Genomic DNA, 18,110 nt, shown 5'->3' on the forward strand with positions numbered 1-18,110 from the left:
TTCTCAAATTGGACTTCATTCCGCTGATGTTGCATCCTACCCTGGTGAAAAGCTATTTTACAAGTAACTATTCTCATTTTGGTTCCGTATTCACAGCGTGATATTGTTTATGAAAGTAGTGAGCCTCAGATCGAGGTGGACTGCATTTATTTATGCACTGATGTAACTCCTTTGTAATTATGCATACATGTGTTGTCCTAGTTTCAGTTTAGATTTTAAGGTCTCTTAGTATTTAGCAGTGCGCGCACTTTAGATTTAAGAATTGAAACCTCATTTTAAAATGTGTCTCCTTGTCTGATCAACAAGAACAGACACATTTTAAAACGGGGGCAGCCTGAAGATGAAACATGCTAATATGGCATGTTCATTAAATTGATGTTTTCTATACTGCAAAGAACTTGTGTCAGCTTCACCTCAATTGACTTATGTATTTCCATGATTGTACCCTAGAGGGCAGCTCCCTCGGTCGTGTGCATGGAAGATCGTTCTTTCGGCGAGACCTTTGTCTTATCTCTTTGGACTGAATCTTTGCATTGTTATGGGTGCTGAATATAAAGATGGAGCCCTTGCAGATTGGAGCAGCGTTCTTATGTTATAAATGGGTTTATAACAGGTTTGAAAATGACCCATACTACCCTGCTTCATATTATTTTAATTGCTGATTTTACAGGTACGGTAATCTTTTTATTTGTATTATTTGTGTGACTAAATTGTACCGTTTGCCTCTTTTAATAATGGCTGGTTGATATGCGTCCTTGTACTCAGAGCGAGAATGGGTTGTGTCTGTTGGTGACATGATAACATTGTGTTCGTGGCTGGGTCTCTGACTGATTTATTTGGTGCACTGCATTGTAAAATTCTTTGCCATCGTATGAACGTATGCCGTGCATCTCGGCTCGGAGATCCATTTCGGGTTGTATGGAGTGCATAAGTGATGGGTTTATGCGTGACCGTTAGGTTACTAATATGTTGGGGCTAATTGCCTGAGCTGTGCACGCTATCCCAAACACATGTGAGACCCATATTCGTGATCAGGTGAGTCACAATATACGAGTTTATGTTCAACATATTTACTGGTACAACTGCTCGTATCATTTGCCAATGATGGCAGTGTGTATGTGTTTGTTTGCGTGTGTGGGTGTTTGAAAGGAGAGTAAGGATGACGTATCGATCAGTTATTTAATATTTTAATCTTTTTCTGGACCTCATGCTTGTCGTAGGTACGGCTATTCTTGTTTTGCCTTGGTGTCCATCCTGGCCGTTTGTTAACCTGGAGGCCGCCATGTTGTTTATTTTCATTCGGGCTATGTGCATGCCTGTGCTTCTCTTTGGTTTTGAATTTTAATTCTTTGGTCCAGAGATGTTGCTCTCTGTGTTAAGATGTGATCTTGCGTGCTCGTTTATGTTTCTCTGGGTTTATTGTTAACTATCCTTGTTGAGACAATCTGGAAATAATGATAGATGCGTGGGCTTGGAATTTCATTATGCTCGCTGAAAGAATGATTGAATTAATCCGTATGGATTGTAATTGCATCACGGTATTATGTAGCGAGACTACAGTTGAAAAGGTGAAAGTGTTACATATATTGATAATTTCAGCCTGGTGACTTAAAAAGAAAAGATGTGGTCACACATGAATGATATGATTTCCAGTTGGATGGGTGTTGAACATGTATGTATTATCTCTTTTTAATTGCTGGCTTCATTTCTTATTTGTTCTTTTTTGAATTTTTTTATTATTTTCAATAAACCCTCATTTGAATTTAATTTGTTTTTTTACTGTTAGTAGTCTCAGTGTTTATCCTATACTGCGTTGAATAGAGGGACATTTCCAGTTCAGGGCTGTGTCATTAGCCTTTCCTAGTCGCGGTCCACGCCTCGATTCTCCCGTTGTGCGTATCATAATATGTCTGATATTGTCTAAAAAGGGAATGGTTCGGTTCACAACCTCCATGTGCAGCATTTTTTGTTCAGCCTGTATGTCATTTTCAGAATGTAAACAAGCAATTTTCTCATAAAACTGAGTTTGGATTTTGAGTCATCAGGAGAAAAATACGTTCCTGACTCATCACCCGAATCTTCACATAATTTTAACAAACTAATAGTTATTTTCTTTCTTCTTTTGTTTCACCCTCTTTGGGGTACATTGAATCAATCATTTCTCTGTGTATTGTTCTTTTCTTAGTGCCCAGTATTTCTTCATTCTTTCTAATCTCCATTTCCTCTCGTTTTCCGAGATAATAGGTTTGGCTTTTAATTTAGATTTTTCTTGGAACCTTACATTTTCGTTTTTAGATATTACTTTAGCTAATAGATTGAATAGTGAATTTTCTATGATTTTTAATTCTACTAGGTCTTTTTCAGTTTCTTTAAACCAGTTGGGTTTTGTTTTGCAGTTATGGAAGAAGTCAAAGATTTGTTTGGTTAATCTATTAGAGTTTGTTCTGAGAAGATGACCATAAAAGTTTATCCTTCTTTTTCGCATAGTATCTGAGAGTTTTTAAATTTTCTTGTAGAATGTTTCATTCTTGATGTATATTATCTTATTATTCCCTATGGTAATCAACATCTATATTATCTTATCCTGAAATTTTTGTCTTACGATCTTTCTTAAAATTTTCCTTTCTTTTAGCTCGAGTTTCTCCAACTGGCCTTTGAAATTCATATTTAGTGTTTCTGCTGCGTATAATGCTTTTAGATTAATCACTGTTTTATAATGTTTAATTCTGGACCCCCCATGAAAGGGATTTCTTGTTGTACTGTTTTTTTGGTTTTTTTTTTTTCATTTTTTTTTTTTTTTCATATTATATGCAAAATATGTAGATGTATATCATTGGGATACATTATTTTAATGACAGTGTTTGATAAATGTTTAATAGGGGTGAAACAGAAGGTGGCAGAGTCTCTCAGTACATTTCTAGTATTTTCTTAAGTCATCTCAAAGAGAATGCCTCGACTCACAAGAGGATTGTGACTTATTCTTATGTGGCCAAAACCGGAACATCAAAATTACTCTTATACTGCTGAAACTGGTCAACAGCACTGATAATAGGAGAGACAACTGACCACAAATTTTGGACTTAGGAGTGATTGAAAGAGCAAATAGCAAGAAAGAACACATCTATATTCCAGAAGACTGGTAGGAAATTATCATGAATTCAAAGAGCAAAAGTTCTCATTCAAATTCACTGAAGTTAACATTCAAGTTCATTTCCACAATGGCTCTGAGGTTCTACCACAAATAGGAAGAAGGACAGCCTGAATATTAGATGGTTGTGAGTTAAAAGAGGTTGCCCTTCATAATACACTTCAAAGAAACCTTAAAGGCTAGGAAAATGACAGATAGGAAATGTGCCACCTGGGCAAGTGCTGTAAATGCAGATCAGTAGTGATTGATTGAATTGATTGATAAATAAAGATGTTCATTCCTGAAGATAAATTTGGAAAGGAAAAAACAAGAGTTATGATCGAAAGTTGCTCTCTTTGTCCTCTGTCAGCCGAGAGAGATTGTACTTAACTTGGAGGAAGATCACAGTGGCCAATAGGAAGGATTTGATGAATCTCCTCCCATACATTGCACTGATTCACTATGCATTCTTTAAGAATCTTCCAGTGGAGACGAATGCTAGGATCCAAAACAATATTTCAGGAGATGACCAAGCAGATGAGGTTTTGTACATTGACTGAAGGTGAATGGTAAAAATGTTTTGATTACTTAACATATTATAAAGGAAAGAAACCCAACTATGGCTTTTCACTCATTAAACCATGACTTTCCACTCTTATTTTATAATTTCCATATTCACACTCCACTTTATATTTCCTTCTTTATACCATTATTGGAATGAATGATATATCAGTTCTGAGATAGGGGAGTGTATTCTTTTCAAAACATAGTGGTCAGTGGAGGTAAACATTTAGTGAAGGATTTTCTGGGGTCCAACATTCCTTGTACGATTATTTTTTGACACTATTTCAACTTTAAGGCATCTAAAGATTGCACTCTGGACAATGCAAAATATAACTAGCTGAGGTAAATTGAGACCTACAGATTCATTTCCTCTTGGGCTTTACTGATCATGATTAAAAATATTGCAAACAGAGACCTCTTAAAGGAAAATTCAATTTTCATATCAGATGGTGTTATACCAGTTAAGATGTTTAGAACTTTCTGGCCAGCTTTATCTCCATATATTATATCCAATTGTCTCTATATATCAGTGGTGTCGCGAGCTTAAAATCTTTGGGTGTTCACGCAGAGCTGACAGTAAATTTTAAAAATCTGATGTATAGGCCTAAGTTGCTCTTCACCTCCTCAGTCGGTCAGTACGTGAACAGGAGCTCAGTTAGCATATATTGTGTCGCCTCTTTGGTTCATTAAGCAGTATTGTGTTACAAATGCGACTGTCAGAAACGCCATGCAGTTAATCAATTAACCACTCCAGGGTAACAGCTCTGTGCATTAACCACTGCCACGGAGTACTGTACGCGATACGTGCTGCCATCTTTGGTATTTGAAAATAACTTTTAGAGAAGGCATTGGAAACCAGTCAGCAGTCCATAATCCACTGCCTGCTCAATATGAATCAGCCATCGGTTGCATATCGAGCAGGCAGTGCTTTGATTACACAGTAAACTGCCATCATATTCGCCATACCCACAGGATTGCCCCTTCAAAATCTAGCTATGCAATGCACCGAAGTTTGTAGTTCAAAATGGGGTTGTGATCAGCTGGCGTGGTGCAAGGTTCAAATGGAAACGGAAAATGAATCGGCACTTACAACTTCGTAAATACATTCTCAACGTACAGAAATCTTGTTCTCATCATACAATGTTGTGTAAGTTTCAAGAGTTTTGGGATTAGCAGGGTGTTCACCTGCTCGTGTGATCCATAAGATGAGACGCCCCTAATATATATTATTTCCAATTCAAAACCATTTGTGTGCATGTTTCTTATAATTTATTTAGTTCCATTAAGGATCCCTTGGGAAAATTTCAAATTTCTAACAAACATAACTATGATTTCAATTTTTAGAGTACAAATATACAGAAAGAAACCACTTAAATCCAAATATTTTAAGAATTCTGCAAGGATTTTGAAGTCTTTTGATGCCAGTATGCATTTTTTTAAGTGAAGGGTATTAGCTTAATGACTTTCAAACTGTCAAGAAACCGATGACAATTGAATCAGAAGTATAAATTTTAGTCATGGTGATATTCTGTGCTAAAATTCTGGCTGATAATTCAATGATATTAGATATTTCACCATCCACAGAGGTATAACTGTCAACATTGTCGTCATCATCATTTTCATCTGGTGCAGCGATGAGCAACGGATGTTCTTTGTGAACATGCATGCATCACTGCACCTATGCAACATGCGAGAGCAAACCCCTGGGTATCCTTTAGTCCTCCATTCATTTGACATGCCCATACCATCTTAGTTGACTCTATTGTCTCTTGTAGAGGATGAAGTAAGACTCTCATGCACATTCGCGACAGTGTTATTGCAAAAGTGAAGATCGTGTATGATAAAACCAGAAGTTGTGTGCAAGTGAGTTTCAGGCTGTCCAAATTGTTTGAAAAGAGAGGAGTAACAGCAGGGCAGTGCTTGTCACCCCCTTCTATTTATCACCGTGATGGATGCCATAATAAAGCCACTAAAAACAAAGGAGCAGCAGGATTTACAAGCTTTCACCTTTACAAATGATGTGGTGATCTGGGGTGAAATTGAAAATGATGTGGAGGAAAGGCTGCAGAAATGAAGTCAAGAGTTTGAGGCATGATTTAAATATCAGCAAGGCAAACGTGTGGTGATGAAGACAAAGAGGGGAGATGACGAACCACAAATCATACTAAATGACACCAAACTGGATAGTATTCCAAAGTTTAAGTACTTGGGTAGTATAGTATCAAAAGACAACATTGCAAAATATGAGGTGGACATTCGAATTGGCAAGGCAAGTCAATTTTATCACCGAGTAAGACAACTGCTGTGTGATAAACAAGTACCACTAAAAGCCAAGATGACATATAAATCCTAATATACACCCATCCTCACCTATAGCTTGGAAACTACCACGTTAACAAGACAAAACACCATGATACAAAAGATCAGGAAGGACAAGATCAGGAACAAAAAAAGTCTGAGAGGAGGTGGGAATAGGAGAGCCCCTACTACAAAGGATCCAGAAAGCAAGACTGAAGTGGTTTGGCCATGCAAACAGGATGAGTGCAAGCGCGACTACAAGAAGGAAATATGAAAGAGAAGTTGAGGGAAAAAAAGGAGTGGGCAGACCCAGAAATAAATGGACTAATCTAGTAAAGAAGGATGTCAAAGAGGGAGGACAAGATTGGGAAAAGGCTGTGAAAGAACAATGATTCATAGACAAAGATGGAGGGGTTTTGTACACTATGCCTGGGCAACTGGAGATGCTCGACGACGACGATGATTATTATGATCAATAAAAGAATAGTACAGTTTAAAAACCAAAACACCAACATAGGAAAACATCAAGAAAAACGTTCTTAGAGTCATGAACTGTGCATGTCAATATCTGCATAAGAAATTTAAAATGCACAAAAGTTGTCAAGAATTTTATTCAGAATAAAGAAAAAAGTGTTAAAAAATATACAGGGTAACTTGCACATCATCACTTGCATGTAAGAACCATGTCTAAAGCTGACTGCTTCTTCTTTTGTTCCAAATTACATACAAGAGTATTGAGTTTGGTAACATAAATTTATTACACTGTCATACACAACAAAACGTAACACACAACGTTGCAATAAATCCATAGCTTCTACCGCTGCGAAATGCTTTGGTAGTGCTGCGCAGGTCTCACTCAGGTTCTTGCTCGTTACTGTCTTTATCAATCATCAGCTGTTCAAGAATTTTATCTACCGTCTGCACTTCATAGGTGGCAACATTATCATCACATTCATTATACGTGGCAAAATATTGCCTCTTCTTCATATGTCCCAAGCACACTACATTCTTCACCCATATGATCACTGCTTTCATTATTTTCATTGAAACGTCCTCAGTGGCTGAACGAACAAAACCTGCTTTGCAGAAACAGTTTCGAGTTGTGGTCTTGTTTACAGATTCCCAAGCACATTTTAAGAAATGCATGGCATCTAAAATTGAGATTTTATCTGAAGCTGGTTTCAGAAAAGCCAACCTCTTCTGCATGAGCATCTTTATATGCTTCAGCTGCATACACCGGATGATGCCCTGGTCCAGCGGTTGGAGATAGCTTGTACAATTCACGGGAAGAAACAGTACATGTACATTTCTCAAATAAGATGTATCAATTGGGTGCATAGTACATCAGTCAATGAACAATACGATTTTCCTCTGTCGCACACCCATTCTGGCATCAAGTGATTGCAAGAATTTCTTAAAAATTGATGACATCATCCAAGCATTGATATTTGCTATGTACTGGCATGGGAGGGTAGGTACATTCTTAAAATTTTGCGGATTCTTCCACTTCCTTATTATGAGCGGCATCAATTTCACCATACTACTCTCATTGCAGCAAAGTAAATAGCACCATTAGTCTCTACTAAGTTTACCTCCATGGCGTTTCTCAATCTTTAACGCGTACATTTTATCAGAAAGGAGCTGGAAAAATAGCCCTGCTTCATCTTCAATAGAAACATCATGAGGACTATAGACCTGTAAGATTTCCGGCAGTGTTGTATCCCTCTTGAACTGCAAAGATTATCTGATGCCCATGATCTGCAGAACTTCTATGGTGGCATAAAGGAGATATATGGTCCAATTCGATCTTTATCGGGGTCATTGAAGACTGCTGACAACTCCATCATTTTAACTGATCATGGAGAAATTTTAGAGTGTTGGAAGGAACATTTCTCTGCGTTTCTAAATTGTGCCTCCAATGTCACTGAGGACTTTCTTTGTAAGGTCCCCCAGCAGCCCCAACAACCATGGATGGCAGTTCCACCTACATGCAGAGATTTCACCAAAGCACTCAATCAACTAAAACCAAGAAAGGCTCCTGGTCCTGATAACATCCCTCTGGAACTGATACAAAATGGAGGCATGCTCTTGAAGACTAGACTTTTCACACTCATCCTCTTGATTTGAGAAACTCGAGAAGTACCTGACGACTTGAAAAATGCTACAATCATCACTATCTTCAAGAAAGGCGATCGTAGTGTATGTGGGAACTATCGTGATATGTTGCTCTTGTCAATTGCAGGTGAAATTCTCGCAAGAATTCTATTAAACCGGCTCCAAGTTATCTCAGCGGGGATTTTGCCTGAGTCTCAGTGTGGTTTCTGAACCTCCAGAGGCACAACAAATATGATCTGTGCTAGACAACTCCAGGAAAAATGCAGAGAGCAACGGCAGCCTCTTTATTTAGTTTTCTATGATCTGGAAAAAGCCTTTGATTCAGAACCAAGGTCTGTTATGTGGAAAGTATTGAGATATTTTGGATGTCCTGAATGTTATGTGGAATTGGTTCAAGCTATTCATAATGGTATGTCTGGACAGGTTCTTCATGGTAACTCAGTATCAGATTCGTTCCCAATCACTCATGGATTGAAACAAGGCTGTGTGCTTGCTCCTACACTCTTTGCACTGTACATGGCTGCCATGCTGCATGAATCATCTGCAAACAACTTAGGCATGAAGATTAAATTTGGGCCGATGACCTACGATGTTAGGCCCTTTAAAACAACAAGCATCAGCAAGATTAAATTTCGTTTTGATGGAGGCCTTTTCAATCTGGCAAGACTTCGCTCACAAAGACATACTTTGGTTACCCAGGTGACAGAACTGCAGTATGTTGATGATACCCCATCTCTTGCTCCAACACCTGCAGAACTACAACAGTCAGTAAACTGCTTTAAAACTGCATGTGATCGCTTTGGTCTTGCCATTAATGCAAAAAAATGAAGGTACTTGCACAACCTGTCCCAGGATTAACACTTCCTGAATTCAGTATTTCCATCTTAGACACAACACTGGAGCAGGTTGACCACTTTTCATATCTTGGAAGCATCTTATCTTAATGGTGTACCTGCGAACAAAATGTTGATAAAAGAATTGGGGCTGCTCATGCAGCATTCGGACGGTTAATGCACAGAGTCTTCATGAATAATGACCTAAAACTGCATACCAAACTCATGGGGTACAAAGCTGTTGTCATTTCCACGCTACTGTATGGCTGTGAAACTTGGACACTATGGCCGTAATATCAAAAAACTTGAGCGCTTCCACCAACAGAAAATGAGATATATCTTGAATATTAAGTGGGAGGATTATGTGACCAACACTGCAGTTCTCGACAAAGCGCAGCTAAATAGCATTGAGGCAATAATCATCACTCATCAACTGAGATGGTTTAGGCCATGTTCACCGTGTGAGTGATACCAGGCTTCCCCGCCAAATTCTTTATGGTGAACTTTACTCCGGCAATAGACCTCATGGAGTCCCTCTTAAGTGTTTTAAGGACCAGCCGAAACACATCATGAAGACAACTGGTATAAATATACAGGCATGGGAAGAATATGCTGTGGACCGTTCGCTGTGGCGAAACACTACATCCACCGCTATCAGCTTGTTTGGAAGAGAACACCACAGACATCAAGAGGCCAAGCGACAAGCAAGAAAGCTACATCAATTACAACCCTGCCCTCCTGCATCCATTCAGTGTGATCTGTGTAGGCGTATGTTTTATGCCAAGAATGGTCTGTTCAGTCATCGCAAACACATCCATAAACTGAGTTGAACTGCTCATTTTATGCAGGAAGAACTTACATACGTAGGTTCTTTGAAAAGTTCTCGGAATATACTAGAATTAAGTATCTTACCTCGGTGGAACTGCTTTTATTTTTCAACATAGTCTCCCTGTAGACTAACGCATTTGATCCAGCGATGTTCCAGTGCGTTGATCCCATCTCGAAAATGATATTCCTCCAGGCCTGCAAAATATCTCTCCAATTCGGCTGTCAGTTCTTCCCTTGTAGAAAATCTCTGTCCACCGAGGAAAATTTTCAGCTTGGGGAATAGATGAAAGTCTGATGGTGCCAAATCAGGTGAATAAGGTGGATTTGGCAATAATTCGTACCCCAGTTCATGAAGTTTGGCCATGGCAATAACACTTGTGTGCGGTGGAGCGTTGTCCTGATGAACGATGACTTTTTTCCTTGCCAAACTAGGCCTTGTTTCACGTATCCATTCCTGTAGTTGGTCTAGAAGGTTTGCATAGTATTGCCCCGTAATTGTTTGGCCAGTAGGAAGATAATCTATCAGCAGAATGCCTTTTGCATCCCAGAAAACTGAGGCCATGGCCTTTCCAGCGGAACGCACTGCCTTTGCTTTCTTTGGTGGTGGTGAATCAGCATGTTTCCACTGCTTTGACTGCTGTTTTGTCTCTGGGGTATAGTAGTGGACCCAAGTTTCATCTGTAGTCACAAACCGGCGCAAAAAATCTTGTTGGTTGCACTGAAAACGGACCCGACTTTGTTTGGACATTTCCAATCTGGTGCGTTTATTGTCCAATGTCAAGAGCCGCGGCACCCATCTTGCGGATAATTTTTTTCATACCCAATTCTTCGGTTAAAATATAATATACCCGTTCAGAAGACATCCCTACAGCTTCAGCAATCTCCCGCACTTTCAGGCGACGATCCTCCATGACCATTTTATGCACTTTTGCGATAAATTCTGGGGTCGTAACACTTTTTGGCCGTCCACTACGTGGATCATCATCCAAGCTCTCCCAACCAAATTTAAACTCGCTGGTTCACTTGGCAAAAGTTGAAAATGAAGGAGCAGAGTCCCCCAGTGTGTTCTGAAAGTCAGCATGAATTTCCTTTGCTTTCATACCTTTCTTTACAAAGTATTTAATCACTACTCGAATCTCAGTTTTTCCAATGTCACAAATCACTACGCGGGAACAACAACAAAGAGTCGTCACTACCACACTCCTGCAGCTAGAGCACTGACACGCCACGTGTTCACTCACAAAGGATGTGTGATTATTGCGCGGGAACCTCGTTGCTCTAGCACAGACATCTAGCGGTGATTCCGAGAACTTTTCAAACCGTCCTCGTATACTCGGATTGAGTTACTGCCGACGACAATGATGTATCTCTCCAAGTCTGAACAGTATCGATACTGACACTGGCAGCCTCCCAATATATGGATTTTGTGAAAGTTTATTCCTTTTTTTTATTTTTTTTTTAAACCTTCAGCCATCCATTAGATGCCCTGAAATGACATAATCCCATTTTGGCAGCTAAATGTGATGCCTTGGCCCAAATCACTGTTCTATCAATAGGAATATTCTAAGCTTGTTTAAACTACTCCACCAGAACATCTAAATCTCGAAACTGGCATTTACGAACACATTTCATTTGGCTGCTTCCTCCTGCCAGGGAGTTACAAACATACTAAAGAGAGATATAAATGCATTATTCAGGTTCTTTAGCATGTATTTTATAGAACATGGACTGGGACTTTGGAAGAATGGTGTCCAGAGACACATGCTGGAGAGGAATATCTTAGTTTCAACTGCAATTAAATTATTTAGAAACAGATATAGCTGCAAAATCTTACTAAAAAAATAAAAACATTTAAATGTAATAACTAAGTTTACTAATAGTTTTATTGAGAATATCACATTTATTCTTAACAGTTCAAAATGACATATTGCATTCTCTTGTTGCTACTCTTTCATCAAAGTTTAGTCTCATGTTTGAAGTGGTTGTTCTTAATATGGTCTCTAAATTGATATCCCTTAAAGATGAACGCTGTTTAGTTCTATTCAAGATCATGACCACTCTCCACAGCAAGACTTGCGCTAACAAAAGCTCAAAGCGATTGTAATAATTTGTTATTAAATACGAAATTGGCTCAGGCGGTTGAGGCGCTGGCCTTCTGACCCCAACTTGGTAGGTTCGATCCTGGCTCAGCCCTGTAGTATTTGAAGGTGCTCAAATACCTCAGCCTCATGTTGGTAGATTTACTAGCATGTAAAAAAACTCCTGCGAGACAAAATTCCAGCACCCTGGCATCTCTGAAAAGCATAAAAGTAGTTAGAGGACGTAAAGCAAATAACATTATTTAAATACCAGTACAAAATTTATTGTAGAGTTTATACATCATTGTGACATTAATCATATATGAACATAAACATTCAGAGTCTAAGTAAAAATGTAATTCAATGTTAGGGAAAATCATCCAATTTCATATTCCCCCATGTGAGTCCATTATTTCAATCCGGCAGGTGGGCCAAAACAAAGAGCATTGTGGGCGCATGCAGCCTGTGGGCCTTTTGTTATACAGGCCTGATATAGGGCAATAGGCGACACCTTCTAATGCACTCTGGAGGCAGGACTCTGTGTTTATTTTACAACTGTAATCATTTACTTACCTACCTGCTATCTATCTGCGTGACCTGTGTGACCTGTGTTTGAACAGTCATCAAGAGAGGATGGAGAAATTTATTTGTGTTCTAAAATTTATTGTAGTATATTTTATTTAATTTTGGAAACATCAAGAAAGACATTATTATGAAGAATGTAAAATTTTATTTGGACTTATGTTTGCTTGATACTGAACAAAATGTGTATTTTGTAATATGTTGAAACGGTGTGCAGTACCAAACTGTAGTGGCAGCTTGTACTGGCACATGGAAATTTTTAATAATGAAATTTCTAAATGTTTTGCAATAAACTCTCTAGAACTTGCCCATGTAACGAGGTGTATTATAATTGGTCGGAATAACGACCTTTTCCATTGGTGAATATGGAGATCTGGGGAAATTCGGTGTTTTTATTGGTTCCCTTGTGATCGCATGATTTCTGGTTTAGGGCTCCTCGTGACAGCGAGGCAATTGTCCACGTCTTTGAATACTGATCACCTTAGCAGCCGGATGCACTCTGCGTCCATCCCGTCTCGGTACTCCAGCCTTCTGGGGTTGCCGGCCTCTCACTGTAAGCGCTTTAGTCTTTGATTTTATTGAATTATTTCTTGTGTTTCAGCCTTTTCTCATTTAACGTAACTTTCCGTGGTAATGTAAAATTTTGTTTTGCGTATTGGAGTTTCTCCCTAGACTTTCACATTCACCAATTTTAAGTTTTTGAAAGACTGTGCCTCGATGGACAGTCATAGCATCCTTGTGTTTGGAGGCAATTCTCTTTATTTGTTCAGTATTTGTAACTAAATGTAAATTTAACTTCCTTTTCTTAATTAACGATGTTACCAATCATGTGTAAAGATTTGTTTTCTTTTGAAATTGCCTCCCATCATTCTGTGTCAACTTCTATGTTAAAGTTTAATCCATATCATCGAAAGATTACCGTTCGTGTTTTATAAATTTATTTAAATATTCTTGGTTTTAAATGTGCTTAATTGTCATTGGTTATGTCATTTGTTTGTTTTGTTTTATTTGATTTTGTATTTTTTTCATTTGTTAATTAATAGTTTGAGGGTGATTATCGAGAACGTTTTCTTCCCCATAACATTATACTTTCCCACGGACCTTAATAGGGCTCCTGCCACTTCCACGTCCTTTCCCTAGTTGTTGTTTAAACTACCTGTAAGTTAAGTTTTACGTCGTGTATGGTTTGATTTTGTGTATATTGGTAAGTTTACCGTTTTATTCCCATCATTTTATGTTTGCGATTTAAAACCGCCGCCACAACCTATTTTGTAACAATCCAGTGTTTCTTCCTGAGTACATTACTTTATTTATCATTGAGTGTAAATTAAGTTGATGATCAGATTACAGTATTTACAAAATTCATACATACCAGCATTCAAAGTTGACTTCATCACCTCCTAGATGCACATACTGGTCAGAAAACAGTTCCACTACCTCTGTGAAAAAGAGATGCAGAAAATCGTATGTTATATTTTGGATAGGGTTGATAGGCCCAAAAGTGCCATCCGGCTCATCTCCATCATAACACGGGGTAAGGACATCAGGTATGCCTTCTCCCCATGATCTGGTGTGACCTGGAAAAAAAAAAAAAAAAAAAAGTTTTAAGTCTCAGGTACATTCTGAGAAACATTATTAATTAATTCTTGGAAAAATAAAATAAAAATCAAATCAAAATAATTTTTTTGCAAATGAGGTGTCTACGTCAGTGGCAAATGAAACACAAAAATGCATCATCAGCATTAAATTTTAAATTAAAAAGAAGAGAAGACATTTTCCTCAAATACAGTATCATACAATTTACACTAACAATTTGTCTTTTAAACACACAGCTCATCCTTAATAAATTAAATTTACATTATTTTCAAAATTCTACTCATAATATCTTCTGTACTTAAGACACATAATCAACTCATATACAGTATGTGGAATCACTTCAAATAATACTATACAACTGCTATAAGATTTAAATTTACATTCTTTTTTTTTTTTTACCCATTTTGATACCTAACATGCATAATGACCTGCTGTGTCTTAACCAGAGCCCTTTTTGCCACCGCTTTTCAAAGTTCCTGAAGGGCCTTCACAGCTACTGTAGTGGTCCCAGGACCCTCGAAGTCTCCACCGTATGTCACCCCTACAGGCAGTCCCGTACTTTGGCTGTCCAATCTCCATAGACAAGCGGATGGAATTCATTTATTCACAAAAATTCTTTATTTACAATAACCTGCACAGGTTGAATGCCCTCCAACATTTCTTTTCTCTGTTGCTGTTTATTCTTTTCTTGAATATTTGTACAGATTTTGGAAAAGGATCGAGCACTTCCCCTGGTAAACTGTTCCACTCCTTCACACCCTTGCCAATGAATGAAAATTTACCCCAGTCGCTTCTGCTAAAATCCCGTCTAATTTTATAATTGTGGTCAGCCCTACTGATATAATTATTTTCCAACTGAAGCCTCTCACGAATTTCCCCCCATGCTTCCTCTCCTGTATAAGCTCTCTATAATCGTATAAGTCTAGTTTTCTCCCTTTTTTTTACTTAAGCTTCCCACCCAAGTTTCTCTAACATTTCTGATATACTACCTTTTTCTCCTGAAATCCCTTGTTACAAATCTTGCTGCTTTCCTCCGCACACCATCTGTTTCTTTTATTAGGTATTCCTGGTAAAGATCCCAAGCACTATTTGCATATTCCAATAATGGACAAACCATGTTTAAGTAACTCTTCTCTTTATTTCTTTGTTGCATTCTTTAAGTAGCCTCATTATGACATGTAACGATCTGTATTCTTTCCCAACAATGTCATCAACATGACCGACCCTTCCAGTGCAAATTACTTTCAAATCTCCCACCTCAGTGTGTTCCCTAAATCATTTGCATATATTAAGAAAAGTAACGGATCAATTATACTACCCTGAGGGATTCCCTTCCACACTTTCTCTTCCTGTAATACATGATCTTCTACTTTGACTTTCTAAACCCTTGAATTTAGAAATGTTCTTATCCAATGTATAACCCTTATGTCCAATCATATTCCCTCCAAAGTATATTTAAATTTAGTTTTTAAGCTCCTGTTTGCAAATGTTGAGGCAGTTGATTTGCCTCCATTAACCTTCATGTTATTCTTTTCAATCCATTATTGGATACATTCAAGTTCCCTTTGTAATTCTGTACAATTCTCTATGTTATTTATTTCCCTATAAACAATTATGTCTTCTGCATACAATCTTATTTTTGATGTTATATTGTTCCCTAAATCATTTGCATATTTTAAGAAAAGTAATGGATCAATTATACTACCCTGAGGGATTCCTTTCCACACTTTCTCTTCCTGTAATACATGATTTCCTACTTTGACTTTCTGAACCCTTGAATTTAGAAATGTTCTTATCCAACATATAACCCTTATGTCCAATCCTATTCCCTCCAGTTTCTTTAATGATATTCCATGTTCCACTCTGTCAGTTCTGCTGATGAAATTATAATACATAAGATAGTCATGATTTATCACTAAAATTAAACTCTGTACGTGAGAATGACATGTTTCTCATGTTGCCATTAGTTGCATCCTCATTTTAGATTAGGATTAAATTAGATATTGTCTTTAGTGGTGGTGAAGGTAGGTCCCTTGGTCCTTTCTTACACTTTTCCAGCACTGTATTACTTGATTCAGATGCTACAAAAATCAAACAACAACAACTTTTGAAATTTTAGTTATTTGCACCTAATGTGAAAATTTTATTTATTATAAATGTTTTACGATGCTGTTTTGGCAATAATGTTGCACAACAGTGAATGTGTATGAGTTATTGATACATTTTGGATAATATTTTCTCTGCTTGAACTTTGTTTACATACATAACCTGCGGCTGCCATACCCATGGATACAATGTACGGACTATAAGTTTTCATTCATATGTTGTGGTGGATTTAGAGTGTTTATTAAATTAATATGTGACTAAATTCATTATCGTCCACATTCTGTTTAAAGAGTTTGTACAGTATTAACTTTGATGCCTTAACTTGAATCTTGACAACATAACCACACATTAGATCACATTTACGATGTTTCCATTGGGAGTGAGAAGTACAGTACTAAAAGCCACTATATATATATTGATATAGAGCGGAAAATTATTTTTGAATTGATCACCAACCTGACTGCACTGTTCCAAACATCACCAGTTTGGAAATTCCCATTTACTACGTACATCACAGCTAAAATTTTATTTTGAAAATTGTGATTTTGGCTCTAATTTGTAACATTATCCTTGTATTTTTACACTGATCTTTTTCAAGAACTCATCATATATTTTACGCATTTTGATTCCATAGTTTAAATTTTACAAGCAATACTCTGAGTAAAAGCAATTGGTCTTAGGCTTAACAAAGGGAAAATCCCTACTTGTACTTTGTCTGAATATGTATGTCTAGTGGGGAATGAACAATGTCTTATTGATGGCTGATACAGGAGGGGTCTGATGGAAAGTGGGATAAGCTTTCAACCGCTTTTTGGTGTGTCAGGAACAGTAGTTCAGATGCCCAGCAGCTCAACCTAGATGAAGCAACGCAATTATGTGCGTGTTAAAACCCTACAGTTAAGACTGTGGGGAGGAAATACCTGAATCTGTCATCATTGGGGCTGATTAGCGTCGGATCTCCAGATGAGCGGCTGATGGGTTCCTCAGTATCAGTTCTCCATGTTAGGAGCATCTGGAAAACATATTTGGAGTGTCTATCCTCCAAGTTAGAGGTGGCTGTAAGAGCATCTTTTCCCCAGGTTAGGGGCGGCTTGTTTCATTGTCTTTTATTAGGGTAGACAGAAAAGAACTTCAACCCCATTTTAATGATTATAATGAAAGATCGAGAAATGTGAATGAAATGCTATTGCCTGTGAAGCGTGCTCCTACTGGAGCTGGACCTGAGATGAAGCAACACACAAGCATCCAATGATCGAGAAGGGAAGTGTGGCCTCTTGGCTGGGTTCAAAATATACCACCAACAAATGTACGCAACACCCCTCATCTCCGAGCTGGATACAATTTAAGTTATGGATGTATAACTGAAAACAATTTTTCATATGTTAGAGGCTATGTTTATCACATATAAATTATCTTTTATGTGTTCTTAGTTGTTCAGGATATGTTATCTCGAGAACTGTGGATTGAGGTTATGTCATGCTTATCACTTGCAAATAATCTTTTGTGTGTCTCATGTGCTCAGGAAAATTCCAGTTGTATCTGTGTTGACTTAAGCGAAGTCTGGAACCTGTACCAAGGACATCTGTATAGTATTCAAGGTGTTTCTAGCTACTAACCGAGTGAGTCAGTTGTAGTTGGAATTCAGCGAGTTCAATTGATGTTATGTAGCGAGTTGTAATAATTCTGTCGTATCGATACCGTGAGGCAGATCAATCACAATTTACTGTGAACGTATTTCTATGTGCTTTACTGTTTGTGTGTTAAGTAAAAATATATGTAAGTTGTTGGTGAGAGTAGTAGTTTTATTTTGCTATATCACTGCATCTATGTCACACTATGTCTCAGCAAATGTTTTGTCAAGATCTCAACAGACAGTCACTGCCGCAGGACTACCAAGAAGACATATCAAATGGTCTGCTGATATGAGTAAGGAAGTTATGTGTCTCTACTATACTGGTACAAAAGTAGAATCTAAGATGACCA

General features: G+C 37.8%; 1 protein-coding gene across 1 annotated transcript in view; it reads right to left on the bottom strand.

Moving 5' to 3' along the window:
• LOC136872392 (beta-hexosaminidase subunit beta) overlaps positions 1–18,110 on the bottom strand; it is a 222,251-nt gene that overhangs the window by 13,723 nt on the left and 190,418 nt on the right. Inside the window, exon 6 of the mRNA XM_067146207.2 lies at positions 13,798–14,002. Within this exon, the coding sequence (XP_067002308.2) occupies positions 13,798–14,002 (205 nt within the window). The remainder of the gene's footprint in view (positions 1–13,797; positions 14,003–18,110) is intronic.

The sequence above is a fragment of the Anabrus simplex genome, chromosome 4 (assembly GCF_040414725.1).
Source record: "Anabrus simplex isolate iqAnaSimp1 chromosome 4, ASM4041472v1, whole genome shotgun sequence".
Lineage (NCBI taxonomy): Eukaryota > Metazoa > Arthropoda > Insecta > Orthoptera > Tettigoniidae > Anabrus > Anabrus simplex.